At 45.3% G+C, this 12,770-nt stretch overlaps 1 protein-coding gene across 4 annotated transcripts in view; it reads right to left on the minus strand.

Annotated features, from left to right (window-relative positions):
- The window catches only part of ATP8B2 (ATPase phospholipid transporting 8B2), a 51,854-nt gene that overhangs the window by 31,712 nt on the left and 7,372 nt on the right, over nt 1-12,770 (minus strand). Inside the window, exons 2-5 of one of the 4 annotated variants that reach the window (XM_067472285.1) lie at nt 10,128-10,195; nt 4,953-5,011; nt 2,400-2,513; nt 124-222 (exon numbers count right to left, since the gene is read on the minus strand). In XM_067472285.1, coding sequence (XP_067328386.1) covers nt 124-222; nt 2,400-2,513; nt 4,953-5,011; nt 10,128-10,158 — 303 coding nt within the window. In that variant the 5' untranslated portion in view covers nt 10,159-10,195. Of the gene's footprint in view, nt 1-123; nt 223-2,399; nt 2,514-4,952; nt 5,012-7,091; nt 7,235-10,127; nt 10,196-12,770 lie in introns of those variants that run through there. The other 3 variants (XM_067472284.1, XM_067472283.1, XM_067472286.1) reach the window with 3 other exon arrangements.

Consider the following 12,770-nt stretch of genomic DNA (forward strand, 5'->3'; position numbering starts at 1 on the left):
AATTGTAGTTTGGTGAGGTCTCTCTTCCTCAAGGACTTGGGGAAACTACAACTTCCGGGGCCGACCCTCAACCAAGCCCGGGACCCCTTGGCCGCCCCCTCCCCCCCCGGAAAGGCTGCTCACGTAGTCGTCGGTGGCGTCCTTGACCGCCGTGATGGTCAGAACGAGGACCAAAGGCACAATGGTGGTGAACCAGGAGAGGGAGGAGATCTGCGGAATCAGCTGGGAGGGAGGGAGACACAGGAGGCGGGTCAGTGGCCACAGGTAAGTCACAACAGGTGAGCAAAGGGGGGCAGGCGGGCGGGCGAGCACGGGCAGGGGAGTTGCAAGGGGAAAGCAAAGGCAAGTGACGTACAGCAGGTGAGTCAAGGCAGGGAAGTCAGGCAGGTAAACACAAGCGGGCAAGAGATGGCAGGGAAGTGACAGCAGGTGAGTGCAGGCAGGTATGCAATGGAAGGCAAGTGATGGCAGGTGAGTGTGGGTAGGGAAGCAATGTCAGGTAAGCTATGGCAGGTGTGCTATGGAAGGCAAGTGGTGGCAGGTGAATATAGGCAAGTAAGTTGCAATAGGTAAGTGGAAGGTAAGTGAGTGTGGACTGGTATAAGCAATTGCAGGTAAGCAATGGCAGGTGAATGCAGGCAGGTAAGTGATGGAAGGTAAGTGATGGCAGGTGAGTGTGGGTAGGGAAGCTATGACAGGTAAGCAGTGGCTGGTGAATGCACACAGGTATGCGATGGAAAGTACATGATGGAAGGCAAGTGATGGCAGGTGAGTGTCGGCAGGTAAGCAGTGGCAGGTAAGCCATGGCAGGTGAATGCAGGCAGGAAGGCAAGTGGTGGCAGGTGAATATAGGCAAGTAAGTTGCAATAGGTAAGTGATGGCAGGTGAGTGTGGACTGGTATAAGCAATTGCAGGTAAGCAATGACAGGTGAATGCAGGCAGGTAAGTGATGGCAGGTGAGTGGGGCTGCTAAGCTATTGCAGGTGATTGCAAGCAGGTATGCCATGGAAAGTATACGATGGAAGGCAAGTGATGGCAGGTGACCGTCGGCAGGTAATGGGTGTCAGGTAAGCAGGCAGGTGTGCTATGGAAGGCAAGTGGGGGCAGGTGCATATAGGCAAATAAGTTGCAATAGGTAAGTGATGGCAGGTGAGTGTAGGCAGGGAAGCGATGGAAGGTAAGTGATGGCAGATGAGTGTGGACTGGTATAAGAAATGGCAGGTAAGCAATGGCAGGTGAATGCAGGCAGGTAAGTGATGGAAAGTAAGTGATGGCAGGTTTAGTGCAGGCAAGGAAGTTGCAATAGGTAAGTGATGACAAGTAAGTACTTGTAAGTAAGTGACAGCAGGTAAGTGCAGGCAGGGAAGTGTTGGCAAGGAAATGCAGGTGAGCAAGAGATGGCAGGTAAGTGACAGCAAGTGAATGCAGACAGGTAAGTGATGGAGGAAAAGTGATGGGAGGTGAGTGTGGGCTACTAAGCTATAGCAGGTGAATGCAGGCAGGTATGCTATGGAAACATGATGGAAGGCAAGTGATGGCAGGTGAGTGTGGTCAGATAAGCAATGACAGGTAATTGATGTCAGGTAAGCTATGGCAGGTGAAGTTGCAATAGGTTAGAGATGGCAAATAACTACTTGTAGGTAAGAGATGGCAGGTTAGTGTAGGCAGGGAGGCATCAGTAGGTAATTCAGGCAGGTAAGCACAAGCGAGCAAGAGATGGCAGGTAAGTGACAGCAAACAAGTACTGCAGCAGCAGGTGAAGGTAGGCAAGTAAGCTATGAAAGGTAAGTGAAGGAAAGCAAATGATGGCAGGCGAGTGTGGGCAGATAAACAATGGCAGGTGGATGCAGGCAAGGAAGTTGCAATAGGTCAGTGATGGCAGAGAGTGCAGGCAGGTAACTGGTGACAAGTTAGCTGTGGCAGGTGAATGCAGGCAGGTAAGTGATGGTGGGTTTAGTGCAGGCAAGTAAGTTGCAATAGGTAAGAGATGGCAGGTAAGTGACAGCAGGTGAATGCAGGTGGGCAAGAGATGGCAGGTGAATGCAAATAGGTAAGGGATGGAGAACAAGTGATGGCAGGTAAGTGTGGCCAGGTAAGCAATGGCAGGTGAGTGCAGCAGGTAAGTCACAACAGGTGAGTGATAGCAGATATGTGAAGGCAAGGGTGTGTGGGCAAGGAAGTGACAGATGGGAGGAGCAGGTAAATGCAGGCAGGTAAGCAATAGAAGGCAACCTGTGGCAGGTGAGTGAGTGCAGGTAAGTAATCTCCAACAGGTGGGTGCAGGCAGGTAAGCGATGGCAAGTGAGCAAAGGCAGGAAAGTGTTGACGTTTTGGCCGCATCCCATCCTGATCCCAGGCATGGTTTCGCAAGACAGGTGAGCAGAGGACGCCCAACTCACCTGGAGGATGAGGAGGAAGAGGAAGTAAGTGTTGGCCACTTCCTGGAACTGCTCAAAGAGGTTGATGGGCAGGAAGGTGACCACGTTGTACTTGGAGGTCTTGATGCAGTTGCTCTGGAAAGAGAGAAAACGGCATGGAGTCACACAGGCATCCAAACTGCATTAACTCTACAGTGTAGATGCCCCCAAGACATGAAACCGATTTGGTCTGTGAATTATCTCTAAGCCAGCTTCGGTTGTGTGTTGGGGTGAGACTAGATGGCCCTTGGGCGCCCCTTCCAGGTCAAGGATGCAATGCCTTTCCTTCTCTGGAGGCTTCCAAGCAGGGGCTGGATGAGCATCTGCTGGGAGGGATCGGATGGTGCCTTCCTTTATGGCAAAAGGAGGTTGGACTGGATGGCGCAGGTCCCAATCCAAAGGCGAGAGAAGGGCCGAGATGGCGGAAGCCTGTTGTGTCGGCGGCCTTGGCGTCTGGGGCTCCTCCCGTCTCCAGGTCTATTTTTAGTGGACAGGAAGGGATGGCCAGACCATAATAACACCGGGGAGGGGAGGGGGGCACAGCAGAGCCAGGCCCACAGTGTTTTCTCTCCAAAAAACAACACAACACACACAACCCAGAAACAACGTGGGACCCCTCAGTCCCACCTCAAAGGTCTCCCCAGTTGGAACCTTCACCAGGGAGACACAACATTCATATTTGAGGTCTGTATCTGTGTCTCTACCTGTCTGTAGGTCTGTTTATCTCTCTATCTCTCTATCTCTCTATCTCTCTATCTCTCTATCTCTCTATCTATCTATCTATCTATCTCTCTATCTATCCATCCATCCATCTATCCATCCATCCATCCATAGATATATCTATTGAACTATCTATCTATCTATCTATCTATCTATCTATCTATCTATCTATCTATCTATCCCCTTCTCTGGGGGTCTTTAATTAGAGACTGCATGGCCAACTGTCCAGTGGGATCAGATTGTGTCTTTCCACCCATCTATCAGCCTGTCTTCTCTGTCTAGCTATCTATCCATCTATCTGTCCGTCCATCCCCCTATCCCCCTATCCGTCTATTCATTCATCTATCCATCCATCCATCTAATCTGTCGTCCGTCTGTCCATCCATCCACCTATCTATCTAATCTGTCGTCCGTCCGTCCATCCATCCATCCATCTATCTAATCTGTCGTCCGTCCGTCCATCCATCCATCTATCTAATCTGTCGTCCGTCCGTCCATCCATCTATCTAATCTGTCGTCCATCCATCCATCCATCTATCTAATCTGTCATCCGTCTGTCCATCCATCCATCTATTTAATCTGTCATCCGTCTGTCTGTCCATCCATCTATCTAATCTGTCATCCGTCTGTCCGTCCATCCATCTATCTAATCTGTCATCCGTCTGTCTGTCTGTCCGTCCGTCTGTCCATCCATCCATCTATCCATCCATCTATCTAATCTGTCATCCGTCTGTCTGTCCGTCCGTCTGTCCATCCATTCATCTATCCATCCATCTATCTAATCTGTCGTCCGTCCATCCATCCATCCATCCATCTATCTAATCTGTCGTCCGTCCGTCCATCCATCCATCTATCTAATCTGTCATCCGTCTGTCTGTCCATCCATCCATCTATCTAATCTGTCGTCCGTCCGTCCATCTATCTAATCTGTCGTCCGTCCGTCCATCCATCCATCCATCTAATCTGTCATCCGTCTGTCTGTCTGTCAGTCCGTCCATCCATCCATCTAATCTCTCGTCCGTCCGTCCATCCATCCATTTGTCTGTCTATCCATCCTCTCCTATGGAGGCCTTTAAGCAGAGGCTGGGTGGCTGTTGTTTGTATTGTCTATCTATCTCCAAGTAGTGTGTGAGGATGTATAATGTATATATGTCTATGCAAATATACACACACACACAAACATATCATTGGATGGGGAGGCCAGGGTGGTTAGACATAGATACATAGATAGATGGATGGATGGATGGATGGATGGATGGATAGATAGATAGATAGATGCATAGATGGATGGATACAAGGATGGATAGAAAGATGAATAGATAGATGGATGGATGGATAGATACATAGATGGATGGATGGATGGATGGATAGATAGATAGATAGATAGATAGATAGATAGATAGATAGATAGATTCTCTGTTCTTAACTAGGAGTTGTTTGTAAGTCAGGTGTTTGTTATTCAGAACAGCATATATGTGTGTGTGTGTGTGATAGATATAGTATCATACATTTGGGAGGGACCCCCAAAGGCCATCCAGTCCAGCCCTGTTCTTAACTGTGAGTCCGATATCTGTAACTTGGGGACTGCCTGTGTGTATGTGTGCATGTACATAGATTTTTTGAATTTATTTATTAAATTTGTATAATGCAGAGGCAACAATTCAATGCCCAACAACACCATAAAAACATTGGAAAGATCAACATAATATAAAACCATAACCAGACCAGTAAGACATAAATCTTATTGATTTACGTTGTCCAATCTCATATATTTTAATGTCTAGTTCAGTATAGTATAATGCCCGCCGCGCTCACCGCATACTGGAACTTCTCGTTGTATTCCCTGGCGTTGGCCTTCACCCGCCTTTCCTCCTCTGCAACACAACAACGAGGCCACCGTCAGCGCAAACCCCAAAAGGCACAAAAATAATTATTAATTACACCCCCTGTCACCCCATTTTTCAATGTCCTTTCCCAAAAGGCTCAGCAATGCTTGGAAAGGACCACCACTGATACAATGTCCCCATCCTTATTTACTTCCTGTTGTTTGTATCGATGGATGGGATGTCCTAGTCTGAGATTGACAGGAAGGACACAATGTTCCAGTCCCGGTCCCAAGCTTTTTGGGGGAAATGGGGCTCAAACAAGGATACAAACTAATCCCATTCCATCCTATAACAATACTATCCATCTTCAATTCATAACAATCTCTCTCTCTCTTCATCCATCCACCTACCTACCTAGCTACATATCTAGACACCTTTCTGTCTGTCATCTCTTTCTATCTATATAACCATATATATCTACCCATATACTTACCTAGCTACCTATAGACATACATACATACCTATCTATTGTTCAATCTATCTTCCTCTCTGTCTAGCTTGTAAACATCTATTTATCTTCCTATCAATCTATGCATCATATCTATCTTTCTTTTCATATCTATCTATCTATCTATCTATCTATCTATGTATCCATCCATCTATCCATGCATCTACCTACCTACCTAAACATCCATCCATGCATCTATCTATCTATCTGTCTGCCCATTTGTCCATCCATGCATTTATCTATCTATCCATCCAGCCATCCATCCATCCACCCATGCATCTATCTATCTATCTATCTATCTATCTATCTATCTATCTATCTATCAATTCATCCACCCATCCATGCATCTATTTATCCATCCATGCATCCATCCATCCATCCATGCATATCCATCCATGCATCTATCTATCTGTCTATCTATCTATCTATCTATCTATCCATCCATCCATCCATGCATGCATGCATGCACCTATTTATCTATCCGTCTATCCGTCTATCCATCCATTCATCCATCCATCCATCCATGCATCAACCTACCTACCTACCCACCCATCCAGCCATGCATCTATCCATCCATCTACCTACATATCTACCTATCCATCCATGCATCTATCCATGCATCTATCCATGCATCTATCCATGCATCTATCCATGCATCTATCCATGCATCTATCTATCTATCTATCTATCTATCTATCTATCTATCTATCTATCTATCTATGCATGCATCTATCTATCTATCTATCTATCTATCTATCTATTCATCCACCCATGCATCTATCTATCTATCTATCTATCTATCTATCCATTCATCCACCCATCCATGCATCTATTTATCCATCCATCCGTCCGTCCGTCCGTCCGTCCGTCTGTCTGTCTATCTATCTATCCATTCATCCATCCTTCCATGTATCTATTTATATATCCATCCATACATCCATCTACCTACCTACCTACCTACCCACCAATCCAGCCATCCATCCATCCATCCATCCATGCATCTATCTATCTATCTATCTATCTATCTATCTATCTATCTATCTATCTCTATCTATCTATCTATCCGTGCATCCATCCATCTACCTACCTACCTACCTACCTATCCATCCATGCATCTATCTATCCATCCATCTACCTACTTACCTACCTACCTACCCATCCATCCAAGCATCCATCCATCTATGCATCTTTCTTTCTTTCTTTCTTTCTTTCTTTCATGTCCTATCTGTCCTATTTAGCTACAAATCTCCTTCTCTCCCTGTCTTCTTCTCCCTCTCCCTCCCTGTTTCCCCCTCGACCTGCCCGGCTGAGAAGGAGGGGAGCAGCAGGGGAACGAGGGGCCAAAGACCCTCCCTCCCTCCTGTCGTGGCTGCCCTTTGTTGACCTTGGCCGCCCCCTCCCCCCAAGAAGTCCCCTTCCTGGCTGAGGAGATGGAGAGAACATGCAGGTGGGTCTCCTTTGAGGAGCGTCAAAGCCAAGCTCCTTCCGGGATGGAGAGGAAGCCAAGGATGAGGTCATGCTGCCCGGGAGCCTTGGCTGACGGCCCTGGGAGGCTCTGGAAAGGTCGAGGGGCAAAGAGACCCACCCAGACCCCTTCCGCCCCCCCCCCTCCCAAAATACCTGTCCCGGCAGGTGTGTGGCTGCGGTCCGTCACCACGGCAACCCAGGGCCACTTCTCGGGCATCTCCTTGGGGATCGTCATGGTGACGGGATGGATGTGGGGTGGGAGGGGGGCTCAAAGGGAGGGGCGCCCCCTCTTCCTCCCCCTCCTCCTCTTCTTCCTCCCTCCTCCCCCCTCCGTGACCCCCATCTTCTTCCTCCTCTTCCGAACTAAACTCCGAGTGACATTGAAGGGCCCGAAGCCCCACCTACCTTCCCAAGGCAGCCAATCAGGGCCCTGGTTTTGGTTGGCTAGGCAACCATTTAAGGGCGGGGGGGGGGAGATATCTCGTTAGGGAGATCTGTTTTGATGGACACAGCACACTGCTGACCTTTGGCCTATGCAAATCATTATTATTCGTAGTAGTAGCAGCATAATATTTAGTAGTAGTAATAATATAATATTTCTTATTATTAGTAGTACTATAATAACATCATATCCAGGGTTAGAGAAAGAGCCCTTATCTGTTTGAAGCAAGTATGGATGTTGCAATTGGCAACCTTAAATAGTATTATGCAGCAATGAAGTTTGCAAATTCAATCATTGAAGGTATTTGCATAGAAGTAGCCTGGCCTTTGTTGCCTGGAGGTACCCTCTGTGGAATGGTGTCCAGGGTAGGAGGAAGAACCTTGAAGCAAGTGTGAGTGTTGTAATTGGCAACCTTGATTTGCATTGAGTAGCCTTGCAGCTGCAAAGTCAATCAGTGAGGATCTCTACATAGAGGTAGCCTGGCCTCTGTTGCCTGGAGGCACCCTCTGTGGAATCATATCCAGGGTGGAAGAAAGAAGCCTTGTCTACTTTAAGTAAGTGTGAGTGTTGCAATTGGCAAGCTTGAATAGCCATGAAGCTAGAAAGTCAATCAGTGAGGGTCTCTAAATGGAGGCGGCCTGGCCTTTGTTGCCTGGAGGCACCCTCTGTGGAATAATATTCAGGGTTGGAGAAAGAGCCCTTGTCTGTTTGAAGCAAATGTGACTGTTGCAGTTAGCAAGCTTGGATAGCACTGCATAGCCTTGCAGCTGCAAAGTCAATCAGTGAGGGTCTCTGCATAGCCTGGAAGTTGTTGCCTGGAGGCACCCTCTGTGAAATCCAGGGTGGGAGAAAGAAGCCTTGTCTGCTTGAAGTAAGTGTATTTATTTATCGTGTCATCAGCAACCATTGTATTACAATTCTAACAGAGCAAAACAAACACAGAGATTAAAAAGAAAAGGAAAAAGAAGAAAGAAAGAAAGAAAAAACCATACAGATTTTGCAAATTTGGTATTTGGTTAAATGTCCTTTGACCAGTCTCTGGCCACTTGGAGTGCCTCTGGGGTTGCCGCAAGAAGGTCCTCCATCGTGCATGTGGCAGGGCTCAGGGTGCATTGCAGCAGGTGGTCAGTGGTTTGTTCTTCTCCACACTCGCATGTCGAGGATTCCACCCTGTAGCCCCATTTCTTAAGATTGGCTCTGCATCTCGTGGTGCCAGAGCGCAATCTGTTCAGCGCCTTCCAAGTCGCCCAGTCTTCTGAGTGCCCAGGGGGGAGTCTCTCATCTGGTATCACCCATGAATTGAGGTGCTGGGTTTGGGCCTGCCACTTTTGGACTCTCGCTTGCTGGGGTGTTCCAGCGAGTGTCTCTGTAGATCTAAGAAAACTATGTCTTGATTTAAGTCGTTGACGTGCTGGCTGATACCCAAACAGGGGATGAGCTGGAGATGTCTCTGCCTTGGTCCTTTCACTATTGGCTGCTACTTCCCGGCGGATGTCAGGTGGTGCAATACCGGCTAAGCAGTGTAATTTCTCCAGTGGTGTGGGTCGCAGACACCCTGTGATAATGCGGCATGTCTCATTAAGAGCCACATCTACTGTTTTAGTGTGGTGAGATGTGTTCCACACTGGGCATGCATACTCAGCAGCAGAAGTAGTAAGTAAGAAGTAGTAGTAAGAAGTAGAAGTAGTAGCAGCAGAAGAAGTAAGTGTGAGTGTTGCAATTGACAAGCTTGAATAGCATTATGCAGCAAATTCAATCAGTGAGGACATCTGCATAAAGGTATCCTGGCCTCTGTTGCTTGGAGGCACCCTCTGTGGAATCATATCCAGGGTGGGAGAAAGAACCCTTGTCCCTTTGAAGCAAGTGTACATGGTGCAATTGGAATAGCCATGAAGCTATAAAGTCAATCAGAGAGGGTCTCTGCATGGAAGTGACCTGGCTCCCTCTGTCAAATCATATCCACTGTTGGGGAGTAAGAACTCTTGTCTGTTTGAAGCAAGTGTGAGTGTTGCAATGAGCACTGAGTAGCCTTCCAGCTGCAAAGTCAATTAGTGAGGGTCTCTGCATGGAAGCGACCTGGCACCCTCTGTGGAATTGTATCCAGTGTTGGAGAAAGAATCCTTGTCTGTTTGAAGCAAGTGTGAGTATTGCAGTTAGCAAGCTTGGATAGCACTGCGTAGCCTTGCAGCTACAAAGTCAATCAGTGAGGGTCTCTGCATGGAAGCAACCTGGCACCCTCTGTGGAATTGTATCCAGTGTTGGAGAAAGAATCCTTGTCTGTTTGAAGCAAGTGTGAGTGTTGCAGTTAGCAAGCTTGAACAGCCATGAAGCTATAAAGTCAATCAGTGAGGGTCTCTGCATGGAAGCGACCTGGCTCCCTCTGTTAAATCATATCCAGTGTTGGGGAGTAAGAACTCTTGTCTGTTTGAAGCAAGTGTGAGTGTTGCAATGAGCAAACTTGAATATCACTGAGTAGCCTTCCAGCTGCAAAGTCAATCAGTGAGGGTCTCTGCATAGCCTGGCGGTTGTTGCCTGGAGGCACCCTCTGTTTGGGAGGTCAGCCATAGCAGAGCACTTGATGACCCAACCTGGACACAGGGGAACACTCCAAAGCAAACACTCCAGGGCCAGTGACCCACTCCCAAGCAGAGGGTGCCTCCAGGAAACAGCGGCCAGGCCACCCTCCATACTATTCGTATCTCCCCCCCCCCCCCAAATAGGCACCAAAGAAGGTATTTTTTCCTTACCGGGGGGCTGCTTCTTCGCGCAAAATCCCATGGCTTTCGCTGCGGATTGATCAGGCCCATGGGAGACGCTGGACGGGAGGAGGAAGGAGGAGGAGAAGACAGTAAACATAGGCATAGAATCTATATTGCACCCAGCGCTTACTTTACGGGCACATTTATATATGCATTTCACTTATCTTGCATCTTTTCCCTGTTTAGGGACCTAAAGCATATCAATAATATACGTATCAATAATTACCAATAGTTATCAATATTTATCAATAGTTAATGATAGGAACCCAAAGCGTATCAATAATATAGGTATCAATAAGTATCAATAGTTATTGCTCATTATAAATAGTTCTCAATAATTATCAATAGTTATCGATAAACGTCATCAATGTATTGTTCTCAATAATTATCCATACTTATTAATATTTTCAATAGTTCTCAAGTTCTCAATAATTATGAATAGCTATTGATTATTATCAGGTTATAATCATTATCAACTATCAATAGTTATCAATAATTATTGTTCTCAATAATTATCAATAGCTATCAATTATTATCAATAGTTATAGTTATAAATGATAACCATTCTCAATAATTATCAATAGCTATTGATTATTATCAATAGTTATAATAATTATCAAGTTATCGATCATCAAGTCATCAATTTATTATTCTCAATAATTATCAATACTTATTGATATTTTCAATAGTTATCAAGTTCTCAATAATTATGAATACCTATTGATTATTATCAACAGTTATAATCATTATCAATAACCATAAATAGTTATCAATAATTATTGTTCTCAATAATTATCAATAGTTGTTGATATTATTATTAATAATTATCAAGTTCTCAATAATTATCAATAGTTATCAATTATTATCAGTCATTATCAAGTATAATCAAAAGATATTATTGTCAATAGGTATTGATTATTATCCATAGTTATCCCTTATTAATAATAAAATTAGTTAATAATTTTGTATTTTTCAGCCCTCTCGGCCTCAGTCTTTAAAACGTTCTTCTGTTATAGAACCATAAGAGTTGGAAGAGACCCCCAAAGGCCATCTAGTCCAACCCCCTTCTGCCCTTATGCGGGAAAAGCACCCTCAAAGCTCTCCCGACAGATGGCCATCCAATCTCTCATTAGCTTTCCTATTAGCAACTCTGAACCAAAGCCCCCGAGATGAGCAAGAAGCCTTTTGAGAAACCTTGAAACCAAGACCGAGAGATCGAGCTGTTAGACCGCAGGTTGTCTTGCTTCCTGTTTGCACGAAGGTGGTGAAGATGGCAAGAGAAGCAATGCAAGGAGGTGGAAGACGGTGTTCAAAGAGTACATCTACACTGTCCACTTAATCCAGTTTGGAACCCCTTTAACTGCGTTCTAAACTATTGATCGAATCCAATTTAGAATCCCTTTAACTGCATCTACACTGTAGAACTAATCCAGTTTGGAAGCCCCTTCAATTGCATCTACACTGTCCATTTAACCCAGTTTGGAATCCCTTTAACTGCATTCTACACTGTTGATCTAGTCCAGTTTGGAAGCGCCTGTAACTTCATCTACACTGTCCTTTTAATCCAGTTTGGAACCCCTTTAACTTCATCTACACTGTCCATTTCATCCAGTTTAGAACCCCTTTAACTGCATTCTACACTGTCCATTTCATCCAGTTTGGAATCCCCTTTAAGCGTGTCTACACTGTCCATTTAATCCAGTTTGGAAACTTTAGTGCATCTACATTGTCAATCTAATCCAGTTTGGAACCCCTTTAACTGCATTCTGCACTGTCCATTTAATACAGTTTGAACGACCCTTTAACTGCATCTACATTGTCAATCTAATCCAGTTTCGAACCCCTTTAAGTGCGTCTACGCTGTCCATTTAATCCAGTTTGGAACCCCTTTAACTGCATTCTACACTGTCCATTTCATCCAGTTTGGAATCCCCTTTAAGCGTGTCTACACTGTCCTTTTAATCCAGTTTGGAACCCCTTTAACTTCATCTACGCTGTCCATTTAATCCAGTTTAGAACCCCTTTAACTGCATTCTACACTGTCCATTTCATCCAGTTTGGAATCCCCTTTAAGCGTGTCTACACTGTCCTTTTAATCCAGTTTGGAACCCCTTTAACTTCATCTACGCTGTCCATTTAATCCAGTTTAGAACCCCTTTAACTGCATTCTACACTGTCCATTTCATCCAGTTTGGAATCCCCTTTAAGCGTGTCTACACTGTCCATTTAATCCAGTTTGGAAACTTTAGTGCATCTACATTGTCAATCTAATCCAGTTTGGAACCCCTTTAACTGCATTCTGCACTGTCCATTTAATACAGTTTGAACGACCCTTTAACTGCATCTACATTGTCAATCTAATCCAGTTTAGAACCCCTTTAAGTGCGTCTACGCTGTCCATTTAATCCAGTTTGGAACTCCTTTAATTGTATTCTACATTATTCATCCAATCCAGTTTCGAACCCCTTTAACTTCATCTACACTGTCCATTTAATCCAGTGTGGACGACCCTTTAAGTGCATCTACACTGTCAATCTAATCCAGTTTCGAACCCTTTTGAGTATGTCTACACTGTCCATTTAATCCAGTTTGGAACCCCTTTAATTGCATTCTACACTATTGATGCAATCA

This window comes from Anolis sagrei, chromosome 12 (assembly GCF_037176765.1).
Source record: "Anolis sagrei isolate rAnoSag1 chromosome 12, rAnoSag1.mat, whole genome shotgun sequence".
NCBI classification, from domain to species: Eukaryota; Metazoa; Chordata; class Lepidosauria; order Squamata; family Dactyloidae; genus Anolis; species Anolis sagrei.